Below are 25,574 nucleotides of genomic sequence, written 5' to 3' on the forward strand. Positions count from 1 at the left end.
TATAATAGACTAGATGAAAAATCAAGAAACCTTGAACAGATTGCAAGAAGATAGCAAAGCTACAGCAGATTCCTTCTAAATCCAGAAGACTACTTTCTAAGACTGGGTTTACTTACAGGTAAAATGAAGGTGTCACATTAAGTGACTGATTCTACTTACATAAAACCTCTTACATCTGTTCCTCTCTTACCTAATTTCATTGGCATTCTCCTTAAACAGACATTTAAAAATATCTTGACCTTGGAATGACAACTGCCATCTCATTAGTCTCCCCACCTTCGGGCCCTTCACTGCAATTCATCGTTCACGTTGCAGTCAGACCCACTTTCCTAAATCAAGGCCCTGATCAAGTTCCAAACACCCATCCTCCATTCCACAAGTGACCACAGAGAGAAGTCTTACCTCTGAAGCCTATCATTCAAAGCTATCTACCATCTGACCTCAACATACTTTTCCATTCTTGTTTGCTGCTTCTTCCTCTTCTTCACCCATTGTCGTCTCTCGACACATTGGTTTGCTATTACTCTCTGGACAGGCCCATAACTTCCCACCTCACGCTATTCCCCCTCCTTGGAATATGCTTTTCTATCAACTAAGTAGGAACACTTGAACAGCAATCCCAATTCTACCATTTACTGACTGACACTATGCAAGTTACTTAATTCTCTATCTTGAATTGTCTCTTTAAAAGAGGAGTAATGCTAGGAGTTGTTTTGAGGACTAGAAAATAACATATGTAAGAGGCCTTGTATGTAACAGCTGAACAAAAAGTGATAGATTTTATTATTATTACCCTGCAAGGCTAATTCAAAAGCCATACTCTTTTTTTTTTTTTTTAAGTTTATGTTGAGAAAGTGTGAGAGTGCATGGGGGAGGGGCAGAAGAGAGAATTCCAAGCAGGCTCTGAGCTGACAGAGAGGGCTTGAACTCATGAACCTGGAGATCAAGACCTGAGCTGAAATTAAGAGTAAGATGCTTAACTGACTGAGCCACCCAGGCAGCCCAAAATGCCATATGATTAATAAAGGCTTTTGGCGTCCCTCCTAGCTGGAAGCAACCTTTCCCTCCTTTAAATTCCTAAGACATTACTTTTCAAGACAGTTATCCTTGCTTTTTATTTTGTTTTTCTTTGTTTGCATACATATTTTATCTATCTAGTGGTCTTTCAAACATCCTGAGGACAGAACCCATGGCTAATTCATCTTTTTGATTCTTGTAATGTCTAAAACAATGTCTGATTTATGGTATGTGCTCAAGTATTTACTAATACTTAAAGAAAATCTTAAGAATTATATGTTCATTTTCAGATGAAAAGGTAAACATTAAAGAACTTACATAAATGCACAGAAAAGTGTTAATATTCCTCTTCTCTTTTCAGGATAAGTACAAAAGAAAGCATAATGCTTTCTGAAATATTAAAAAATATACATGGTTGTGCTCAACTCAGTAAGTGGGCATTTGACACCCAGGTTACAAAACAACTTTAAAGACTCTGCTCTAACCAAGAAATTCTAGTAAATAGTCTAGTCTTCATAAGAATTCTGAAAATACATTCCCTGTTTCACTCAAGCAAACTGTACTTTTAAAGAACAGCCTAGGGTTAGGCTACTTGTGGCAGACACACAGTTCCCCTCTTTGTTGGGTCTCTGACACAGCCTTCATGATCCCTTAGGAATACACACTTTAGGTCTATAAATATGCAGTTTTTCTCAGTCCGACAGGACATTTTCACATATTTTATTTTATTAAAAAAAATTTTTTTTAACGTTTTATTTCTGAGAGAGAGAGAGACAGTGTGAGAAGGGGAGGGTCAGAGAGAGAGAGGGAGACACAAAATCTGAAACAGGCTCCAGGCTCTGAGCTAGCTGTCAGCACAGAGCCCGATGCAGGGCTGGGAACCCATGAACTGTGAGATCATGAACTGAGGCAAAGTCAGCCGCCCAACCGACTGAGCCACCCAGGTACCCCTCACATATTTTAAAAGAAAGTTTGTTGGGGAGCCTGGGTGGTTCAGCCAGTAGAGAATGTGACTCTTGAACTTGGGGTCATGAGTTCAAGTCCCTCTCTGGCCGTAGAGCTTATTTTAAAAAAGAAAAGAAAAGGAAAATCTGGGGATACTGTATTTTTCAAGGCTGATATCTGGTTTGAATATTAACTATTACTTCCTTCAGTCTTTAATTTCTCACCTCTCAGACCTACAGATAACCCATTGATGACAGAAGCTGATGATTTCCACACATGATTTTTGCAAATCTTCCTGATGGTGATCTGTACTGCTTGGATGCCCTTAGAGGAGAAGGACCAAATAATACTCTCTACCCCAATGAAGACTTCAATTCTATTGCTGATGTCAGTTATATAGGCACCTAGCAGAACTGCTTCAGCATAATTCTATAGAGTCTTGGCTATTATAAAAGCCATAAGATCAAATGGACTGAAGGGTCAGTAAGCTGGCAGGAGAGGAATGGATTTAGTCAGAAGAAATGGAATAATCAATGACCTTGGAGATTTCAGACAAATCAGATTTTCTATTGAAGGCAGAGATATAAATAGCCCAAACACAACATAGACTAGTAGAAACAAAAGCCACCGACTCAACTTTCTGTTTGAAAACTTGTTAGGTCTAGAGAACTGTTCAAACCACAGCTGCTAATGGTTATGGATTTGGCAATCAAAATGTCTTTGTTAAAAAAAAAAAAGTTTTAACTGCCTTACTATTGAGGTTACAAACCACAGCCTTGATGCATTGTTGCAGTCAACATCCTCCCTGCTGTTTTTGAGAGCTTACATCTGCTGCTGACAGATAAAATGCTGGCAAACTGCATGGGCTCCTTCCAGGGGAATACAGGAGAAGTTGTAACTAGATGGCTCTCATCTACCTTTCTTTCTTGAGTTGAGCCCACAGCCTTTTTCTGCATCATTCCTGTCTTGTCTAGGTCGATTCCCTGCCATTACTCAGGAGGGCTGAGGGTCTAGTGGGATTTTCTTCTGGCACAAATTAGCCATGCCAGCTATACTACTCCTCGAAGATAAAAGAAGACGAGTTCTTACCTTAGGGCAAAGCATTTTAAGCACATATTCAAAAAAATCACTTAACAGTATAGTGTACTTGATTTTAAACAACCTCTAATAAAATGTGTTTTTTTTTAAGAGACTAAATGATCACATTATGCCAAAAATAGTGAGACCTTGGTATATTTTAACTTATCAAAGAAACGCCAAGAATGTGAGGTCAGAAAGTAAGTTACTGAGTTTCTTTGGGGAAGGAAAAAGGAACAAGATAGAGAAGTAAAAAGTGGTCCAAGTCATACAGGAGATTATTTTCAGCTGAAATAAAAATTACATGCTCTACACTGGTTTTCAAAGACAATGTAATTCAGCTGAGTGATGAGAAATGAGTGTGAAGATGCAGAAAGAAGAAACTGTTTCCTGTATGATTCTCCCTCAGTGAGATGACCTATGAGAATAAAAGAAAACTAAACAGACCTAGGCTAGCACTTTCTTAGCTGTATATACCACAAGATATCAGTTCTGCAGTATGAAAGTAGGTAGTGTGTATGAGGTAGGAGGAGGGGATTTTATGGTCTAAAAGTTTTGGAACACTGCATGTTATATCCATTAGACATAATAGACGATTGTATCAGAGTCATAATGCATACTAGCATATTAGGGTCTCTGAGAAGGTCTGCAGTAAACAAACACATTTGTCTGATACAAATACATTTTCCAAATGTATGTGTCCATAGAAAACCACCTCCCCGTTTTTATTTCCCCAGAGAACACCTATGCATGGAATAGTTTGCGAAATGCTAGTCTAGGACTATTATTCCTAAACTTTCAACTCATTCTTACAGAAACAAGAATAAGGTTTGTAAAATAGGCTAGGCAACCACATTACTTACATCATGGATCCATAGCTAAAACAAAAACAGGTTGATTACCAATGATGCTTGAGACATTTTCCAAAAGGCAACCAAACACCAAAGCTACAATTTTTAAAAGATCTTTATCTGACAAATAATTCCCAAATAGGACTAATACCAATTCTACATACACTCATGAGCTACCCCTAAACAAAGAAAAGAAACAGTGGGGAAAAGCCCCAGAAAAACTGACCATAGGGAAAATGGTTAAGGGATCCCTGTTTGATGAAGCCTACTGGCTTCTGGCATTTGGGGATATTCTAATTACAGACACCAGGGAAATTCATAAAGAGAGCTGCCAGGACCTCCAGCTGGGAACATATGGAAGAATTCCTACATTTCTATGTGCTGCCCTCAGTATCCTCAGGATAAAAGACAGAATCTAAGCTCAAGGAGGAGTATTATGCCAACCTGAAAGAGAGTTATCTGTGAGAAACCAAAAAGATTGTCAATTATATTTCTAATTCCCATAAACTTGCTGTACGCCACAGATTAGGATTACTGTTTCCTACCCTTCTCTACACATTTTGTGGCAGAAAGAAGACTGGCTGTCTAGTGATTGAAATCATTTGACCTTGTATTAGATGGTGGTTTGCTTGATTGACAAATAAAAAAATAAAGGAAGGCCCTTTGCCAAACCCCACCACCCACACTACCAGATGCTCCTGATTCCCCTTTTTAAATTTTTTAATTTTGAAATATAAGCTTATTTATTTATTTATTTATTTATTTATCTATCTATTTAGAGAGAATGTATGCACACGTGCAAGCAGGGGAGGGGCAGAGGGAGAGAATCCCAACATGGGGCCTGAACCCATGAACCATGAAATCATGACGTGAGCTGAAACCAAAAGCTACGTGCTCAACCAACTAAGCCACCCAGGTACTCTGATTTCCCTTTTAGAATGCAGATATATTCTATAAAGAAAATACATTAATAACATACTAAGTCATACTAAGCTATTAATGCCTGTGAGACACTTTAAAACTATAAAGCCTACACCAATGCAAGGAACTTTTTTAAATGTTACTTCTACACAGAAAAAAAAAAAAAAAAAAAAAAAGACAAACAAAAAAAAAAGGGAGAGCAAGAGAGGAAAGAAGATACTGGGAAAATGGGCAAAAGGCCCACAGAAGCACAGGTACAATGGTGTGGAAATTAAAGGGCCTCCACATGTCTATGGTTTCCCCTAGGTCTGGATTAGGTAATAAGGTTCAGAACAAAAGGCTAGGTGTCAAATTCATGCCAAAATGCATTCATTTTACTCCTATATATAAAGTAATCAGAGAAGGGCTATGGAGGCAATCCACAAGAAAATGAAAGACAGAAAACTAGAGGGATAGTAACTATTGGCTAAAATCTGTGAGGAAAGGGTAGAGAGGGTAAGATAGATAAGATCAGGGTTTTTTGTTGTTTTTTTTAAATAAGTTATTTATTTATTTGGAGAGAAGGCGGGAGGGGTAGGGGGGAACACTCGTATAGGCTCGCAAGCAGGTGAGGGACAGAGACAGAAGGAGAGAGATCCACACTGTCAGCACAGGGCCCTGACAAAGCAGAGCCCAGTGTGGGGTACAAACCCACAAACTGCGAGATCATGACCTGAGCCAAAACCAAGAGTTAGACATTCAACTGACTGAGCCACCCAGGCTCCCTGATAGGAGCAACTTTTAAAACAATAATAATGGTATCATAAGGCAAATAGGTCTGGAAAACAAAGAGTTTACTAAGAAAAATTAAGCTGAAGAACATTTTCCTAAGCACAGTCCTAAAGCAATTGTTCAAAGTACCGGAAAACCATACTGTTAGGTAAGACTCTTCATGCTTCAGGGGCGCCTGGGTGGCTTAGTCGGTTAAGTGTCCGACTTTCGCTTAGGTCATTATCTCGCGGTTCGTGGGTTCGAGCCCCGCGTCGGGCTCTGTGCTGACTGCCAGCTCAGAGCCTGGAGCCTATTTCAGAGTCTGTGTCTCCCTCTCTCTCTGACCCTCCCCCGCTCACACTGTCTCTCTCTCTCTCCTAGAAATAAATAAAAATACTAAAAGAAAAAAAAAGACTCTTCATGCTTCAAGGATAGACTTTCCCATTTTGGATTCTGTTAGTCTGAGTCTAAACATATGGCTCTAAAATTTCAGGCACTCTCCAACAAGCTAAAGTCTTTCGGCTCCCTCTGCTGTTCAAAAATGAACTCTAGTTATGTCCGTTCAAATACATACCTACACATGTGCGTACATACTCCCTCGCAGCCCCCCAAATATGGCAAAGTCCAGGCAATCAGAATTTTTTTTTTTTTTTACAAATAGTTTATTGTCAAATGCTTTTTCTGCATCTATTGACAGGATCATATGGTTTTTATCTTTTCTTTTATTGATATGATGTATCACATTGATTAATTCAGGCAATCAGAATTTAAACATACTTCTCTATCATGAAATCTCTGGCTTGAATCAAATCTTCCAGAAAAATAACAAATCCTATCATCTCCACCACCTACCTGAAATAATTCAAAGGATAATGGAGGGTTTCTTTACCAAAAGCAGCAAAGTTTTATGAAAGGATGAGGAACCTTTATGTGTTAGCCTGACTGGTGAAATAGCTTTTTATGCAGAAATGTACATTTATCAGAAACCAAAACATCACTAGTTTTTCTGTTTCCGCCCTGGTCTTATATCTCTCCAGCATTTCCCTATGAAAAGATTATCCTCACATGTCTAAATTCAGTGGCTATCACCTTACAGAATATCTCCACGATATTCTGTGTTGAAGGACCTACAACCAACTATGATGGCAAACCAAGCATGTGTCCAAGAGAAGTATACTTTACTCACCTGTTCCTTAAACTGCTTCTGGGACAAGCAGTCAATGAGGTCCACACAGCCCAGAAGACAACCTGATGGATAGTCATTGGGAAATTCCACATCTGAATCAAAAATAACAGAAGGATCAGATATAGCTCCTTTTTGTTCCCCCTGAAACTCACAAATCTGTTTCCAGTTCTGAACAAATCACTATCTCTTTTACCTATTTGTAGACAAGAAAAACAATGAGGTTTTTATTTAGCACAACTATCTGCATTTTAGCAACAAACTTAGTGAGTGGGTGGCTTGGTCCACATTCTAAACTATAAAAAAATTATCCTTACACCATCAAAGTTCAAGGACCCTACAACTTCACTCCAAAAAAATCATTCCCCCTATACTCAACTGGATTACCCCAGAGTTGGCGGTGATGGTTTTTGGAAACAAGCGACAGGTGTGAAGAAAAAAACCAAAAAGATGTAGTAAAAAAATTTAAGGATGACAAAACACAGGGAGAGAGAGAAAAAAAAAAAGGATGACAGATCACAAATTTAAAACAAGATAATCATAACAGTCAAAACATTATGCTTTTAAGAAAATAAGAACCTTTGATTCCTTAAGTTTTGGTTTTCTAAAACCTTTTAAAGGTAGTTCTGTAATTATCCTCTCATTCTATCTTCAAAACAACTGTCTGAGTTAGGTAAGAGGAAGCAAAACAAGAACCTAAGGTTCAGAAGTGGTTTTGGGATCCAAATTTGATGTGCTCAGGGGTGATTCCCAAAATAAAATGCTTAAGTCAACCAACTCTGTCCTGTCCAAATCCATAGCAGATGTTTATTTGGGTCAGTCCCCTCAAAAAATTCTTACTGTGGATGTTCTTCTCAATCTAGATTCTGGAGTTTATAATAGTCATTAATTATACTCTCACAGTTAAAATTCTTTAAAAAAGAAAATTTTCTTAGATGAAATTAAAACTATTTGGTTGATTTCTGGTCTTGGGAACTGATATGTGTATTTTTTAATGTTGATTTATTTTGAAAGAGAGAGACAATGAGTGCAAGCAAGGGAGGGAAGAGAGTAAGGGAAAGAGAAAGAATGCCAGGGAGGCTAGTCACTGCCAGAGCAGAGCCTAACATGGGGCCTAAAGCCATGAACTGTGAGATCAGGACTTAAGGTAAAATCAAGAGTCAGATGCTTAACTCACTGAGCCACCCAGGCACCCCGGGAACTGATATTTTTATTTGCACTGTTTGATGAACGAATGCCTTGAATATCTGTCTAAGTTTGTCACTAAACAAACAAACAAAGATTAAAGTCCCTCTCACCTACTTCCCCCTCTAAGAAAAAAAGAAGTCAGAGGAAGAAGGAAGTGAAAGAAGATGAACTTCTTTCCATCAAGTAATACTGAATGGAGAATATATGGCTGTCACCTTTCCCACGAAGAAGACGATATGTAGTCTGGAGTTCTGAGACTTCTTGAGGGGAGGGTCTTTTGGCTGTGGCTGCTATCCAAAGACGTCCTCTGTGAGGAGTGTACCAGCTTCTGCCCTCCACCCTTAAAAAAATTACAAATTTAGTAGAAAGGATATAAATTCTAATGTCCCAGAGGATCTCATTTAATATAGCAAAACACCCAGTTGAACCAAGAGATCTATAGAAGATATCTCATAAAGAAGGGTCCTTTGTGTGAAAAATATACATTACCCACAATACACTTCACTGGAGTATGAACCCTGTTCTCTAGCTTTTGCTGTCATCAGAACAAAGACAAGTGATCTCTTTCAGGTCCTATTTTTTATCTGATCTCTGTAAGTCAGACTTGGATCTTTCACTAGCCTTGTGACTTCCACCATTCAAATCTTTTATTTTGAAAGCATCCAAATGGTTCCAAAATAAAGGAAAATCCTTGTTATTTGAGTCACGGGATAACTTTTTCTTGGAAGATCTTCTAATTGTTCTCTAAACTAACAGAAAAATCCTCACCAACACACAAATCTCTAAGAATAGTACTTTTATAATTATTACTTAATAAATTTAAGTAAATGAAAATGTTTGTCATCTTTACTCTTTAAATTGCAACAACTTGACTAGTCTGAAAGAATCTTTAGGTGGAAAAACAATGCATTCAAGAGAATTTAATTACTCTCCGAGGATTACAAAAAGATATTCCTGGGGGAAGGGGGTTGGCAAAATGAGGGAAGGAAAGAGGGAAATACAGGACTCCAGTTATGGAATAAGTCATGGGAATAAAAAGAGCAAAAGAAATAAAATGATATTGTAATAGCAATATAATGGAAGAGGGAGATACAAGACTCCAGTTATGGAATGAGTAAGTCATGGGAATAAAAAGCAGAGCATAAGGAATAAAATGATACTGCAATAGCAATATAACAGGACAGATGGTAGCTATACTTGTGGTGAACATAGCATAATGTATGTAAACTTGTCAAATCACTAAGCTGTCTACCTGCAACTAATGTAACATTGTGTGTGAAATATACTCAAAAAATAAATAAATTTTTAAAAAAGATATGGGGTGCCTGGCTGACTCAGTCGGTTAAGCGTCCAACTTCAGCTCAGGTCATGATCTTACAGTTCATGGGTTCGAGCCCCGCGTAGGGCTCTGTGCTGACAACTAGCTCAGAGCCTGGAACCTGTCTTGGATTCTGTATCTACCTCTCTCCCCAACCCTCCCCCCGCTCATGCTGTCTGTCTGTCTGTCTCTCTCTCAGAAATAAATAAAACATTAAAAAAAATTTTTTTTAAAGATGTTTCTTTTTTAGTTCCAATCAAATCAAATAAAATACCTTGATAATAGGCTCCAGTTACATTATTCTTACAATGGGAAATATGGAATTTCTCATATTCTTCATTTTCCAATACAGATGAATTGAAGTAGTGTCAGGCCCATAGCAGGTGATCAATAAATGAAGAATAAATCAGTATTGTTCTTCTCTCCACATCAAATAACCAGAAGCGTTATTGGGAAAAGTGGTCCTACAAATGTGGTGGAACTACTCATTTCATTTCTGTGGGATTAGTGATTGTGGGCTGGATGTTGCTTATCTGTTCTTTTCAATAACAAAATCTGAATGATAATGATCCAAAACAGGATGAGAGAAATGTAAACCTTCTGATTCATTTATCAGAAAGCAAGCTGTTTAGTTCTCTACTTTGGAAGAGGGAAAAGACACCCAAACTGCAGAAAACTGAATGAGAAGAACAGACACCTGAGGTTCTAGCTGCCCAGGAGCAGCAGCAGATTCACATGCATTTGTGCTGATGGCACTACACACGTGAAAGCAATTACAAACCAAAGCAAGAAGGCTTAACTTTCAAGAAGGGAGAAAAATGGCAATGCACCTTAATGAAGGAGGGAAATCACAGCTAATAATGAAAATACTAAAGTAGAAATAATTGATCCTAAATGCCAATAAAAAATTTTCTTTCAGAAGACAAATGACTGAAGCTTACACACTAAGAGTAGAAAAAACACTTTAAAAAGTTGGACTGGGGGCGCCTGGGTGTCTCAGTTGGTCAAGTTTCTGACTTCGGCTAAGGTCATGATCTCCAGGTTCATGAGTTGGGAGCCCCACATTGGGCTCTATGCTGACAGCTCAGAACCTGGAGCCTGCTTTGGATTCTGTGTCTCCCTCTCTCTCTCTGCCCCTCCTCTGCTCAAGCTCTGTCTCTCTCTCAAAATTAAACAAACTATAAAAAAAAAAAACTTGAACAAGTTCCATCTCTGCCACTAACTAGCTTTTAATTCAGAGAAAGCTACTTTATCTATAAAGTGTCCTTACTTAAGTGTCCTCATTTGTGTAAGACTATAATAATACCGGCCGTATCTATTGCATAGAGCTACTGTTGTTTTTAGAACTTTAAAAATCTATTTAAATATATTATTACTGTTATGAGTTGAGACTGTCAGGCATAGTAAATTCTAATAGGTAAGATAAAAAGGAAAAAAAGATCTCTGCACCTCCAAATTCACTGTAATATTGTTTATAATGGCCAAGATATGGAAACTACCCAATGCCCATTGATGGATGAATGGATAAAGAAAATGTGGTATCTATACACAATGGAACATTATTCAGCTATAAAAATGAAGGAAATCCTGCCATTTAATTTTCAACTTGGATAGACCTTGAGGGCACTGTGCTAAACCAGACAGAAAAAGACAAATACTGCATGATTTCACTTATATGCAGAATCTGGAAAAAACCAAACTCATAGATAGGAAAAAGTGGTGGTTGCCAAAGGTAAATGGGTAATGATAGTCAAAACTTTTATGTAAAATAAATAAGTCCTGAAGAAGTAATGTACAGCATGGTGACTACAGTTAACAATACTGTATTATATATTTAAAAGCTGCTAAGAGAATAGATCTTAAAAATTCTCATGATTAGAAAAAATCTGTAACTATGTGAGGTAATGGATTTTTTTTTTAAATGTTTTTTAGTGTCTTTATTTTGAGAGACAGAGACAGAGAGCGAACAGGGGAGGGGCAGAGAGAGAGAGGGAGACACAGAATCTGAAGCAAGCTCCAGGCTCTGAGCTGTTAGCACAGAGCCTGACGTGGGGCTCAAACCCATGGACTGTGAGATCATGACCTGATCCGAAGCCTAATGCTTAACGGAGCCACCCAGGCACCCCTGTGAGGTAATGGATACTAACTAAACTTACTGAGGCAACCATTTAAAAATACATACATATATATCAAATCATTCTGTTGTACACCTTAAACTAATACAATGTTATATGTTAATTACATTTTAATAAAACTGGTAAAAAGGGAAAGTGAGTATGTTGTAATGATAAGTCAAAGAAGTAAAGAAATAAAACACTAAATATAATTTATTACCTCACTATATAACAGCACAGGAAAATAAATATAAATAAACTCTCTAAAATACTAACAGTAGGTATTTCTAAGTGGTGGGATTGAAGCAATTTCTAGCTACTTCACCGTATTTTCCAACTTTTTATTTATATTTATAAAAGCAAAGAAAAAACTATTTTTTGTTTTATTTTTTTAAAGATTTTATTTTTAAGTAATCTCTATACCAACGTGGGGCTTGAACTTACAACCCCAAGATCAAAAGTCACATGCTCTACCAACTGAGCCAGCCAGGTGCAGTGAAAAAACTTATTTTTAAAAAGTGAATTGAGAAGCAGGGCACCTGGGTGGCTTTGTCAGTTGAACATCCAACTTTAGCTCAGGTCATGATCTCATAGTTCGTGAGTTCAAGCCCCACATCAGGCTTTTGCCTGTTTCAGATCCTCTGTCCTTCTCTCTGCCCCTTCCCCACTCGAGCTTTCTTAAAAATAAATAAAACACTTAAAAATAAAATAAAATAGGGGCGCCCGAGTGGCTCAGTCAGTTAAGTGCCCGACTTCAGTTCAGGTCATGATCTCATAATTCATGGGACCGAGCCCCATGTCAGGCTCTGTGCTGAAGCTCAGAGCCTGGGGCCTGCTTTAGATTCTGTGTCTCCCTCTCTCTCTCGGTCCCTCCCCCACTTACGCTCTCTCTCTCACAAAATAAACATTAATAAGTTTTTAATAAAAAAATTAAAAATTTGAATTGAGAAGAAACATGAAACCATAGAACACTAAGTTCTAACCACCATGAACAGGTACAACCACTCAACTTTGTAGTAACTCTACTTAACTCTTACTGCATCCCCTATTTTTTTAGAAGAGTAGTTTTTCAATATGGTTAGTCAGATTAATACATAGATATAGGACAGAAAAAAACACAGTTGGGCTGGTGTCCTAAAAAATTAATAAATAGGCATAAAAACTGTATTTCAAATAAGATCAAACCATTAATGTTGCTGAGTACTATATTACAAAGGCAAAGCCAAGAGAAGTTTTGCCAAGGACTTCCTTCTGAAGATGAAAAAACTGATATTCTATTCTTTTTTTATGAGTAGTATCCTTAGTCTTTCTAACCTCAGTTTTTTTTTAAGCTATTCAATAAAAACACTACTACCAAATCAGTAACATGAATATACTGCTTAAAGTTCTATGTGCTGAAGAGTACTATAAATCATCACTAGATTGGGGAAAATAAATTCCAATCCATAATTCTAAACCAAGTTTATGTCACTGTAAAATCTTCCACTGGCAAGATTCATTTCCATCCTTACCTTTTGATCCCTCTGACAAGCAGAGAAGCCCAGGGCTGATGCATAGAGAGGCACCAGCCACCATCAAAGCCTTCCTGAAATTCTTGGTCTTGGATTCGCAACTGGTGCCGATAGGAGTTCATCTCTAGCTCTGATCCTGCTGAATGGAAAGCCTTCTTCTGTGAGGCTGCACCTGTCTGGTCTATCCACTACACAAGAAAGAAACCAAACATACAGTTCTGTCTGACAAGGGAAGAATCTGGGGTAGGTATACAAAATGAGATGAATGCTAACAATGAAGAAATCATACTGGGCACATTTTCTTAAAGTTTATCCCACCTTTGTCTGAAACAAGGACAAAAAAGATAGTAGGTATAAATTCAGAAGAAGTCATAGATATGATAACAAGGTTCTATCTTAAAATTAGAATGCTGAAATCTCCATATGTAGATTCCTAATTTCAGCAAAAACACAACAAGCAGACCAAGTATAAGGTCTGTAATTACTTCTACTATAAATTTATTAATGATCCATATTGGATTCTGGACAATTTCCCAAAAGAATTCCATTAAATGAAGGTTCCACATTTTGGTCCACACACCTTTCATGTGCTTAAAGGCAGAGTCACACGCTGGCACAATGATAAAGCTAATCAGATGCTATCAGGGGGAGCAGTTCTGATTATTAGATGCAAGACATATTCTCTTGCCCTGAAAGGAACAACTTGTCCCTTAAAAGAAAGGATGGAGTATTACTGAAACAAGCCCCCCATTACATGAAGAGAAGAGAAAACCACAGGACAGAGGTTAATATAGGAAACTGATGTGTCCTGGCAGTTCTGTCACAGAATGACAAAGGTTCACGTTTGTTCCAAAACAAGAAGATTGAAAGGCTCCAAAACTTAAAAAAAAAAGGGTTTTATTAAGATAATGAAATTTCAGGTTAGTGGTCTTAATCTTTTGACTTGTTTGATAATTTATAGGGTAAAAAAACTAGAGTGGTAGTTTAGAGACTCTAAGCAATCATTTAAGCTCTAAAGGTTTCAGTTTTCTCAACTATAAAATGATGGGGTTGGACTAACTTAATCTCTAAGAATCTTAATGTAATAAAATTTTATGACTCTAATCACCTGCTTCATATCTTAAAAAAACATTTATTGAATACTTGACCATGTGGAAAGCACATGAAGCATAAAAAGGATACAGTTCTTTCTTTCAAGGAATTTATAATCCTATGAGGGGAGAAGACAAACACATAAACAGCTATCCAAAATATAAAGCAGAATTAAGTAAATATGACATGGGGATAGAAGTCCTTAACTGGGAAGACAGAGGAAGGACTCATCAATTATAGGGGAAATAAATGATTTCATAAACACGTTGGTATCTGAACAATTCTGAGGCCCACATTCACTGTTTTATCTCTACTATGGTTATAGTTTCTATTACCTATTTCTCTATTCCCACCGCCATTTTCTCAAATTAACCTGTTATCTTTCACTAATATTATCATAGAGCCTGCTAACTGATCTCCTCATCTACATTTTTGGCCTTTAAATAACTCTCTACTGCCCTATTAGTGTTACTACACTAACCTGGACTTTCATCATCTCCCCACTATACTAACTGCAGTAACCTTCTTAGCAATTTCCCTGCTTTAGTCTTACTCCTCCCTCCAATCTGTTCTCTATACAAGCATGGAACTCATGCCTGTCTTCTGCTAAAATTCTTTAAGGATTTCTTTTTGCCTATTTTGAAATAAAACCAAACTCCTTAGCGTGAGATATAAAGCCTTTCATAGTAAGATACTGCCTAGTACTGGGTTGAGTAGTATCCCCCCGAAAATTTATGTCTACCCAGAACCTATGAAAGTGACCTCATCTGGAAATAGTCTTTGCAGATGTAATCAAATTAAGGTCAGGTCATGCTGGGTTAGGGTGGACCCCAAACCCAATGACTGCTGTCCTTATGAAAAGAAAGAACACATAGAGACAAAAACAGGGAAGAAGACCAAGTAAAGACGAAGGCAGACATTACAATGATCCTGCTATAAACCAAGGGATGCCTGAAGCCAGCAGAAGCTCAAAGAAGCAAGGAAGCATTTTCCTGTAGAGCCTTTGAGGGGCATTTGTGGCCCTCCCGACATCTTGATTTTGGTGTTAAGGAACTGTGAGAGAATAAATTCCTATTATCTTAAGCCAACTAGTTGTGATACTTTCTTATGGTTGCCAAAGGAAACTAATACACCGACTAGTCCATCCCAACTTTTTATTTTTGTCTTAGCTTCTAACAATACTTAATTACTTCTGGTTCTACCAAACCTACAGTATTCTTAAGCTGCTGAACCTTTATACATGTTGTACCTTCTACCTGGAATTTCCTCCCTAGATTTGTCTTACCGGAAATTGTTTTTCATCCTATAAGTTTTCTCTCAAACACTATTTCTTTTGTGACTCCTCTGGAGTGTTTATGAACTCTTTTCTAAAGTCCTACTCTATGCACAACATGTGTCCATGATTGCACTTATTTTTTAATTGAAGTATAATTAACATACAGTATTATATGCAAATACTTTCAGGAATTCAAATTATTTGTATTCAAACATGTCTTCCCACTAAATCCTTAATGATAGGAGCTGAGCCTTTACCTTCAAATTTCGTAGCACCTGGCAAAGAAGCTGGCATGTGTGAAGGGCTGAATGAGTATCTCCAGTTAGGCTGTTTAAAGCACTGCTCTGACTGCATCTCTTTGCCTAAGAACCTTCTATGGTCCACATTTATTTACAAAATAAAAACATGAAAATTTTCTAAACATTTAAAGTTTTTAGTGGTTTGGTTCTACCTACCTAACCTTAGTCTGTTTCTCAAGATAATCCTTTTGATAAGCACCCTCTAAGCAGCCTAAACTCATTTTTCCATAAATATAAAGGCCATGGTTTCATGTACCCATGCTTTACTCCTACAATTCAGTCTGCTTGGAATGTTTCTTTCCCTACCATTCCCAAACACCCATTTTCTTGGATATTTACTTTTAATGAATGTAGCTTCCCTACAAAAGCCTCTTTTATTCTCAACTGGAAGTGGTATTTCCATCATACTTTGTTTATATCTCTATTTGTATTATAACTGCTTATATGAGTTTTCCCCCTACTCGTCTAGAAGTTCTTTGAGGATAGAAGCAACATATATAGTTTATCTTACTACTATGATTGCACGTAACAGATGCTCAATGTATGATGGAAAAATGAATGATAACAACGAATGTATTAATTTAAAACACCACTCTAGGGGGTTACCCATATTCTATAAAAGGTAGAGAAAGAACATTAACAAAAGAACCATGGATTATCGTCTCAATCTCTTACTTAACAAAACTCTCTCTTGGGAAATACTCAGAACACAGGCCAACTTGTAAGAAGTACTACGAAAATATGGAAAAAACTAGGGACAGAAAATAAGGTTGGTGGGTGTGTTGAAAGAGCAGATTAAGATCTAAAGCCTATGAAAGCGGCACACTTGAAAGGAGAAATATCTGGGCCCAGACTCCTCTCATTACCAGTTAAAGCAAAGGTCCACTAACCTGGGGAGGGGACTGGTACAGGTTGGGATTCACCAGAACTCCCAAAGGTTCATCAGAAGATCTATCCAATTTGGTGAGTGGTTGGTTCAAGGTTCCATTGGCAATTGCCTGTATTGTCTCATCTAGTCTGTGATGAGAAACCAAAGGATGCAATAATTGGTAATGTTCTATGCTCAGAATATCCTTACTTACCACAACATAAAATCCTTCAACAATGAGAAAATTTGAAATTCAAAGAGGGGTCCATGGATGACCTTTCCTACTCCCCACCACCAACTTCCTTCTCATCACTCCAAGAACCCTAAGGAATATGAATCAGTAAAAGTTCCAGAACACTAAGAAAATAGGTAGGGCACACTACAATCATTCATCTTTTTTTTTTTTTTTTTAATGTTTTATTTATTTCTGGGAGAGAGAGAGAGAGAGAGAGCGTGAGCAGGGGAGGGTCAGAGAGAGAGGGAGACACAGACTGAAACAGGCTCCAGGCTCTGAGCTGGCAGTCAGCACATAGCCTGACGCGGGGCTCGAACCCACGAACCGTGAGATCATGACCTAAGCGAAAGTCGGACGTTTAACCAACTAAGCCACCCAGGGGCCCCTACAATCATTCATCTTTTAACAAGATTACTAAAAATGCCAAGATTAGAACAGCTTCCTAGAAATAGTCTGACCCACAGAAGAGTATTTATTCTATAGCAGCCCATTTACTCAACACATTCCTTTACTCCTGTGCACACTCAGGAATCCCTCTCCACTCCTCCAGATTGACCTAGATTCTATCCTTGCTTCAAAGCCCAGAAGTTATAATAAGGCCCTCTACTGGCACACAAGTGATTACTACTTTTTCTGAAGTCATATAGCACCTACTAGTTAAACAGTAATCAGGGCTCATGGGTGGCTCAGTCAGTTAAGTGTCGAGCTTCGGCTCAGGTCACGATCTCACGGTTTATGGGTTTGAGACCCACATTGGGCTCTGTGCTGACAGCTTGGAGCCTGGAGCCTGCTTCGGATTCTGTGTCTCCCTCTCTTTCTGTCCCTCCCTACTCATGCACTGTCTGTCTCTCAAAAATGAATACATATTTAAAAAATTCTTTAGGGGCATCTGGGTGGCTCAGTCAGTTAAGTGTCGGACTTTAGTTCAGGTCATGATCTCATGGTTCATGGGTTCGAGCCCCACATCAGGCTCTGTGCTGACAGCTAGCTCAGAGCCTGGAGCCTGTCTTTGGATTTTGTATATCCCTCTCTCTGACCCTCCCCTGCTCATGCTGTCTCTCTGTCTCTCTCTCCGTCTCTCTCTCTCAAAAATAAATAAAACATTAAAAAATTAAAAAAAAATTTTTTTAAAATAAACAGTCATCACATACATTCCATGTTATACTGTGCCCATGGTTTGCTATTTATTTTGGTTTTAAATTTACAAAAGAATGTGATGATTTTCCATTTAAAGAACATAGAACTAATCCTACTTGTTAGTAGGAGATCACAGGTCTTACAGGAACTGTATCTTATTCTACCCAGTACCTCCACATTACCTGCTGCTGTACTCCATGCCCTTGCCAGATGCTTGACAAATGTTTGTGGATAATGATAATTCTGAGGCAAAGCATAATGAAAAGATTTTACCAGTAAAAAAAAACCAAAGATATTTGTTAGGAACCTCTTATACGCAAGGTGACTTATACTAGGGGTAGAGAACAGGTTTTTGCCTTCAAGAAGCTTTGAATCTAAATGACAGGTTTAAGATAGCTATGAAGATGATGAACAAAACATGGAAGGATGTAGTTGTTACTATGAGAGAGTTATTACAATGACTCCTATTATCATCCCATGTGTTGTACCAAGTAGGTAGATATTTCAAAGGTAAAGATTGTGGGAGACATTTCCAAACCAAGGAAAAAGCAGAAACACAGGCATGAAGCTAAAAGAGAGAGAGAGAGACAGAAAAAGAGAGTGCGAAAGAAAGAAAGAAAGAAGAAAAAACCAAGAATTTTTGAAGGAAGAGGGGAATGTAAATAAAACAGGGTGGGATCTGAAGGAAGGAAATAAGTTTGAGATATAATAAATCGTAAATATATCTACAATTCTAAAATCTACAAAATACAAGTAACTAGTCAATAGATTTTAAGAATGTTCACTTACCAGCATATAACAAAAGCAATGTGAATAAAAATTTTGCTGAAATAAATACAATTTTTCATGTGTCAGAAGGGCAAATATTTTTTACATGTTGAGATGGGGACGAAGAAACTAGCATCTTACTATCTGGTGATAGCTGGTAAGTCAAAAAGTATGCATAAATTAAGATACAATTTGAGATACTGTCCAATTTCACTTCTAAAGAGCTATATGTACTTTTTTATTGACTATAAAAATTTATTATTATAAAGGTAATTTATAACTGGAAAATACAAATTAATGGGAAAAAATGAAAAAATTCCTAAACCCATCACCAAAAACTAATTTTACTTTTTTTCCTTTATAACTACATATCACATATGTAATAGGTGAAAACAAATAATTATGTAAAAACTAGTGGCAGAATTTCATTTATGGAGAGAACCTTGTCTAGGAAAATTCTATGATGGATTTGGCAGATCCAAAAGAGAAGTCCAAAACTGAACCTTGTGGAAAGCATTACTATGTTTACCAATATCCAGTTGTGTATAGGGGAGGGAGGGAAAGAGGGGAGAGAAAGAGGGGTGGGGAAAGGAAGAGAAGAGAAAGGTGGGTGGAGAGGGAGGGAAACAGAGAGGGAAGGAGACAGAGAGAGGGAGAGAGGGAAGGAGGAAGAGAGAATGAGGGGGAGGGAGAGCTGCCAACTTTGGCTCAAGTCATGGTCTCACATCCATGAGTTCGAGCCCCGCATCAGGCTCTGTCTGGGCTGACAGCTTGGAGCCTGAAGCCTGATTCAGATATCTCCCTCTCTCTCTCTGCCCCTCCCCTTCTTGAGCTCTGTCTGTCTCTCAAAAAAATAAACATTAAAAAAATTAAAAATAATTATAAAAATAATTTCTATTGGTAATTTGTATTTCTTCACCTGTAAATGGTCCTTAGCCTTCGCTCATTTTTCTACTGGTTTGTTTGGTATGTTTCTTTTCATTTGCAGGAGGTCTTTACATATTAAAGACCTTCTTCTTTTGATTTAAAAATGTTTAAAATATTCTCTCAGCTTGGTAGCATTTTTTTACTTTATTTAAAATATCTCATCTTAGGGGCGCCTGGGTGGCTCAGTCACTTAAGCTTCTGACTTCAGCTCAGGTCATGATCTCACAGTTTGTGCGTTACAGCCTCACATGGGGCTCTATGCTGACAGCTCAAAGCCTGGAGCCTGCTTCAGATTCTGGGTCTCCCTCTTTCTCTCCGTCCCTCCCTCACTCACACTCTTATCTCTCTCAAAAAAATAACATTAAAAAAATTTTTTTTAATATCTCATTTTCTTGTCTTACGGGTTTTGTATCTTGCTCAGAAAGAGCTATATTATGGGATGCGTGGATGACTCATTCAGTTAAGTGTTGAATTCTTGATCTGAGCTCAGGTCATGGTCTCATGGTTCGTAGGATGGAGCCCTGAATCCCTGAGTCAGGCTCTGTCCTGACAGCACAGGGCCTGCTTGGGATTCTCTGTCTCTCCCTTTCTTTGCCTTTCTCCTGCATGTGTGCACGCACGCGCGCGCGCACACACACACACACACACACACACACGCTCTATCTCTCTAAAAATAAATAAACTTAAAACAAAAAAAAGAGCTTTATTACACCAATACTGTATCTGTATTCTCCTGCATATCTTTATTTCTTTCTGACCCTTTTACTTCTTTTACATTTAACTATTTAGTCAAATTTATTATCACAGTACGGTTTGAGGTAGAGATCTAATGTCAATTTTTTCCAAGCTGGTGGCCAATCATCCCAGCATGTATTTAACTCTTTCCTTACTATTTAGAAATGCTACCTGTTTCAATTACTAATTTATACATGTATAGACACAAACACATACAACGCAGGTTTTGTTCTGGATTCTTTTAATTTTTNTGACTAAGCCACCCAGGCGCCCCTGTTCTGAATTCTTTCATATTCCTATGCCCAAACAGCACTTCATTGTTTTCAAAACAGTTTTTCAGGGCACCTGGGTGGCTCAGTCAGTTAAGCGTCCGACTTTAGCTAAGGTCATGATCTCACGGTTTGTGAGTTTGAGCCCCACATCAGGCTCTGTGCTGACTGCCGGCTCAGAGCCTGGAGCGTGTTTCAGATTCTGTGTCTCCCTCTCTCTCTGACCCTCCCCTGCTCACGTTGTCTCCCTCTGTCTCTCTCAGAAATAAATAAAACATTAAAAAATTAAAAAAAAAAACTTTCCATCAAACTACAGTAATTATCTAGAAAAGTTCCCCTCACTGTTCATTTTCAAAATTTTCTTAGCTACTCTTACATATTTCTATTCTAAATAAGTAGATTATTTTTATTTTTATTTATTAAAAAAAATTTTTTTTTTTACATTTATTTATTTTTGAGAGACAGAGAGAGACAAACCACAAGTGGGGGAGGGCCAGAGAGAGAAAGAGACACAGAATCTGAACCAGGCTCCAGGCTCCGAGCGGTCAGCACTGAGCCTGACGTGGGGCTCGAACTCACAAATTGTGAGATCATGACCTGAGCAGAAGTCAGAGGCTCAACTGACTTGAGCCACCCAGGTGCCCCAATAGATTCTTTTTAAAATCAACAAAAATAACAGTTCCAGGAGACGGAGCAAATCCTTTTCAGACAAAATGCCCCCTCCCAGACCCTTTCTGGTGCTGCTCACTTACCTGCTGTGATACTCTGCTAGAGGATTTTCATCTTCCACGATCTTCCTGCCTGCAAAGTCAATGGTGATTTTCTTAGAGAGGCGAGACATATGTCGAAATTCTCTCAGCTCCTCCTCTCGCTTTTGCAGGGTTTCCCGCTCAATTTTAGACAACCACTGGTTAGAATCACTGGCAAAGTAATCAGACTCATCATCAATGACTTGCGTCCTTCGAATGCTAAGGAGAAAAAAAAGAGAACACGTGTCAATTGGGTTACTTATTGACAAAACTTGATTACTGGAAAACTGTTTTGAGGTAGCTTACTCTCCTGCTATTCTGAAAATTATCTCAAACACAGATGCCCAAACAAGGTGCAAAGTCAGGTCAAGCTCTACTTGGCTCCCAGCTTCTCCATGTATCTTATCCCCAAAGCAGGCTCAGCTCAGCTACTAAAACTAATCTCACCTTCAGGCAGAAAAAGAAACAGCTTCATAACCCTAACCCATTGTTCTTCTACCTTTTTCTCACTAGTCCGGCCCAAACTGGGTTCCCAACCAGTTTTACCTCATCTGAATTCACGTCTTGGCAGCTTACTCGATATCCTAGTCCCTCAACAACTGGAGTCTAGTCAATTCTTGCTAGTTCTTAGTGCTGCCTTTCCCTTAGAAACTAAGGAGTTCTATCTTGGACAGTTTAAGTCCCATGGCTTGCTCTTAGGACATACTACTGCTCTACTGCTATATGTCAATTTCCACCCTCTGCCCCTCAACCTTATCATTGGTCCCTCACTAAAACACTGCATCAAATTCCAAGATATGTCAATCAGACCAATTTCTAAAATCGTATCGACAAAGAAACTGAGATCTTGAAGGAATTTTAATTATTCTATAGATAATGAACTTGGGGTGGGGCTCAGAAAAGTTAAGTGACTACCCCTAATATACAAATCCAGTCATAGCTGAATCTGTGCCTAATCACAAATTAGTGATATACAAAGGCATAGGGAAATACTGAAATCAGATTCATACACTGATTTCAGTTTTTCAGGACACAGGTGGAATTATACAAGTTTTCAAGTAGATTGACAGTAGGAAGTTTCAGAGAGCTCAGGAGACAACTGGTCCTATATGTGAACCTAAATAATGAAACTAGTATCCTGGAACACACAAGAAAAGGGGTAATATCAGTGGAGAGATCCTTTTCTAGTTTCTATTTACCAAGAAATGTACTCCAGTGCTAATTCTATTCCTAATGACCAAAGTTTTACTGAGTAGGGCTAGAAGTGATACTTAAAAGATTAACAGTGGGGGTGTCTGAGTGGTTCAGTCAGTTAAGCATATGACTTTGGCTCAGGTCATGTGAGTTCCAGCCCCACATCAAACTGTCTGCTGTCACCATGGAGCCCACTTCAGATCCTCTGGCTCCTCCTCTCTCTGCCCCTCCTCAACTCACACACACATGGTCTCTCTCTCTCTCTCTCTCTCAAAAATAAACATTAAAAAAAATACTACTATTGAGTGAACAGGAATTACAAACCTTGTGATGGGCTTAATAAATAGTTTCAGTAGCTCAGTCAGTTCAGTGTCTGACTTGATTTGGCTCAAGTCACGACCTCACGGTTCTTGAGTTTGAGCCCGGTGTCAGGCTCTGTGCTGACAGCATGGAACTTGCTTGGAATTCTGTCACTCCTTCTCTCTCTGCCCTTCCCCTGCTCTATCTCAAAAACACATCAACAAACTTAAAAAAAAAAAACAAAAAACTTTCAGAGTTAAATCTGATTTACAGCAAATAGTTTGGAAGGAGGAAGTGTGTCTAACCAAAGGGTTATAATGCCAGGAATAGACTCCTAGGTCAGTTACAATATGTAAGAGATTCAGAGTTCTCCAAGGACCCTCACAGAGTCTTACACGGCCATATGAGAAACGAGTGTATAAGTCCTACTGAAACATTTTTTCATTTTTTTTTTTTACCAATAACAGGCTTTCAATACATATTTTGTCCAAAAGAAAAAGGTGAAAGAGAAAGAAAGAAAAAATGAACTAACAAATCATTAAAACTGTCTTCTAAAGAGAAGTCAATGGACTAAATGACAAAAGTGTAGGAGTGTAAAAGCCTATTTAGCGGCTTTTTTCAAGTAGGCTTCACGCCCAGAATGTAGCCCAACATAGGGCTCGAACTCATGAACCTAAGATCAAGACCTGAGCGGAGATCAAGACTTGGATGCTGAGCTAACTTAGCCACCTAGGTGCCCTGCATTTAGGAACGTTTTAATACAATGATCATTCAATCAGAAAACAAATTTAGTGTTAAAGGGAAGGGGAAGGGAAATTAGGCAACAGAATATGACACTACCTACACTATCTCAGAAGCAGTTTCTTACAGACCCTCCAGAGCTCAGCACAGTGCTTTGCATACGGTAGGCGCTCTAACATGATGACTGATGGAATGGATGGCTGCAAAGGAAACAACTGGGGAATTCTGTCAACCCAAATCAACTTTCTGGCGGTATACTAGCATCTGGTAATAATAAAAAAATGTTGCAGGGTAAGATGCTCTTGATGGAAGCCTATCTTATTCAAACATGAATTCAAAAAAAAGATGTAGGCCTCCTATGTAGTGGAGCTCTTCTTTTATTGTGAATCTTTCATACTTCACTGTAAAAAGGTATAAGGTTCCAGAATAATGTTTTAATACCCAGGATATGTAGATCAGTCCATTTGTTAGCATTTGCTATTCTAACCACATCATACCTAGTTCTGTCAAATTCTAACAGTTTGTCTTTATGCTTAATAGCCTTCTCCAGACCAGACTTAATTCGCAATTCTTGATGAGGAAGAAGGTCCTTGGTAGAGATGTCCACCTTTCCAGAATTTTCCATCCCTGAAATTCAATAAAGAAACCAAACAGTATCAGACGATAATATAAATTAGTTGTACCACTGTGCATCTAAGAACAAAATATCTAAGAACAAAATATCAGAAGATCTGGCTCTGCTTCAGATGGCTGACAGCCTTCATTTCAATGAGAAACAAACACGAAGGCCAAGCTTAACTTATTAAGCACCAAGCAGTGCTTCACATAGGATAGGTTTTCAGGAAACATTAGGATCCATTTCTTCCTGTATCGAAATTTGGACCACGAAGGGTACAAAACTGTTAAATAATATAAAAACTCCATGTAAAAGAAAAACCTTACTGAGTAGGGCTGACTTTAAATGTACTTTTCAGGGGTGCCTGGGTGGCTGAGTCAGTTAACCATTTGACCCTTGATTTTGGCTCAGGTCATCATTTTACGGTTTATGAGTTCGAGCCCCACGTGGGACTCTGTGCTGACAGTGCAGAGCCTGCCTGCGATTCTCTCCCTCCCTCTCTCTGCCCTTTCCCCACTCGAAATCTCTCTCTAAAAATAAACTTAAAGAAAATAATAAACATACTTTCATATAGCAAAATTAAAAACTAAACAATGGAAGAAATAAAGAGTAGAAATTGAAGGAAAGAGACAGAAATGAATACTGAAAGGGGCCTGGGGTGCTCAGTCAGTTAAACATTCAACTTTGGCTCAGATCATGATCTCATGTTTCATGGGTTTGAGCCCTGCACGGGCTCTGTGCTGACAGCTCAGAGCCTGGAGCCTGCTACAGATTCTGTCTCCCTTGCTCTCTGCCCTCTCTCCAGCTTGTGTTTGCTCTCTCTCAAAAATAAGCATTAAATCTTTTTATTAAATACTGAAAACTTACTAGATGCTAAGCCACTTAATATGTATTATTTAATTCTCCCAAAAACTATGTAAGACAATTTGTATTATCTTTGTTTTACAAAAACAGAAACTAAAGTTCAGAAACAATAATAAACTTACTAAATTTCAGTTAGAAACTAGAAGGTGGAAACATTTAAACTTAGGTCTAACTCTAAAGCTGACATTCATTCCTCAGCTGATGTGTCATCTCCTGCATGACAGGAAACTATAAACCTACATATCCCAGAAAAGAGCCATAATTATGATAAAGCCAAGATCTAAGATGTATTAGGAAAACAAAACGAGGCTATAATGAAGGATGACCTTTTGCTTTCAAACTCCAGGCCTGTTCAAATTCCTATCAAAACTCTCTTTTAAGATTAAAGAGGGGCACCTGGGTGGCTCAATCGGTCAAGCGTCATGGTCACACGATTCGGCTCAGGTAAGGATCACACGATTCGTGGGTTCGAGCCCTGTGTCAGACTTTGTGCTGACGGCAAGTTCATCAGCCTGGAGCCTGCTTCAGATTCTGTGTCTCCCTCTCTCTCTGACCCTCCCCTGCTCACACTATCTCTCTCAGAAATAAAAACATTTAAAAAATAAGATTAAAGAGAGAGGGGTGCCTGA

The 25,574-nt window shown here is 38.3% G+C and overlaps 1 protein-coding gene across 1 annotated transcript in view; it reads right to left on the reverse strand.

The window, feature by feature from the left end:
• TRIP4 (thyroid hormone receptor interactor 4) overlaps positions 1–25,574 on the reverse strand; it is a 68,984-nt gene that overhangs the window by 17,469 nt on the left and 25,941 nt on the right. The window contains exons 6-11 of the mRNA XM_077747216.1: positions 23,963–24,092; positions 21,234–21,449; positions 16,433–16,559; positions 12,876–13,063; positions 8,148–8,272; positions 6,748–6,839 (exon numbers count right to left, since the gene is read on the reverse strand). Coding sequence (XP_077603342.1) covers positions 6,748–6,839; positions 8,148–8,272; positions 12,876–13,063; positions 16,433–16,559; positions 21,234–21,449; positions 23,963–24,092 — 878 coding nt within the window. The remainder of the gene's footprint in view (positions 1–6,747; positions 6,840–8,147; positions 8,273–12,875; positions 13,064–16,432; positions 16,560–21,233; positions 21,450–23,962; positions 24,093–25,574) is intronic.

The sequence above is a fragment of the Crocuta crocuta genome, unplaced genomic scaffold, assembly GCF_008692635.1.
Source record: "Crocuta crocuta isolate KB4526 unplaced genomic scaffold, BGI_CrCroc_1.0 scaffold130, whole genome shotgun sequence".
NCBI classification, from domain to species: domain Eukaryota; kingdom Metazoa; phylum Chordata; class Mammalia; order Carnivora; family Hyaenidae; genus Crocuta; species Crocuta crocuta.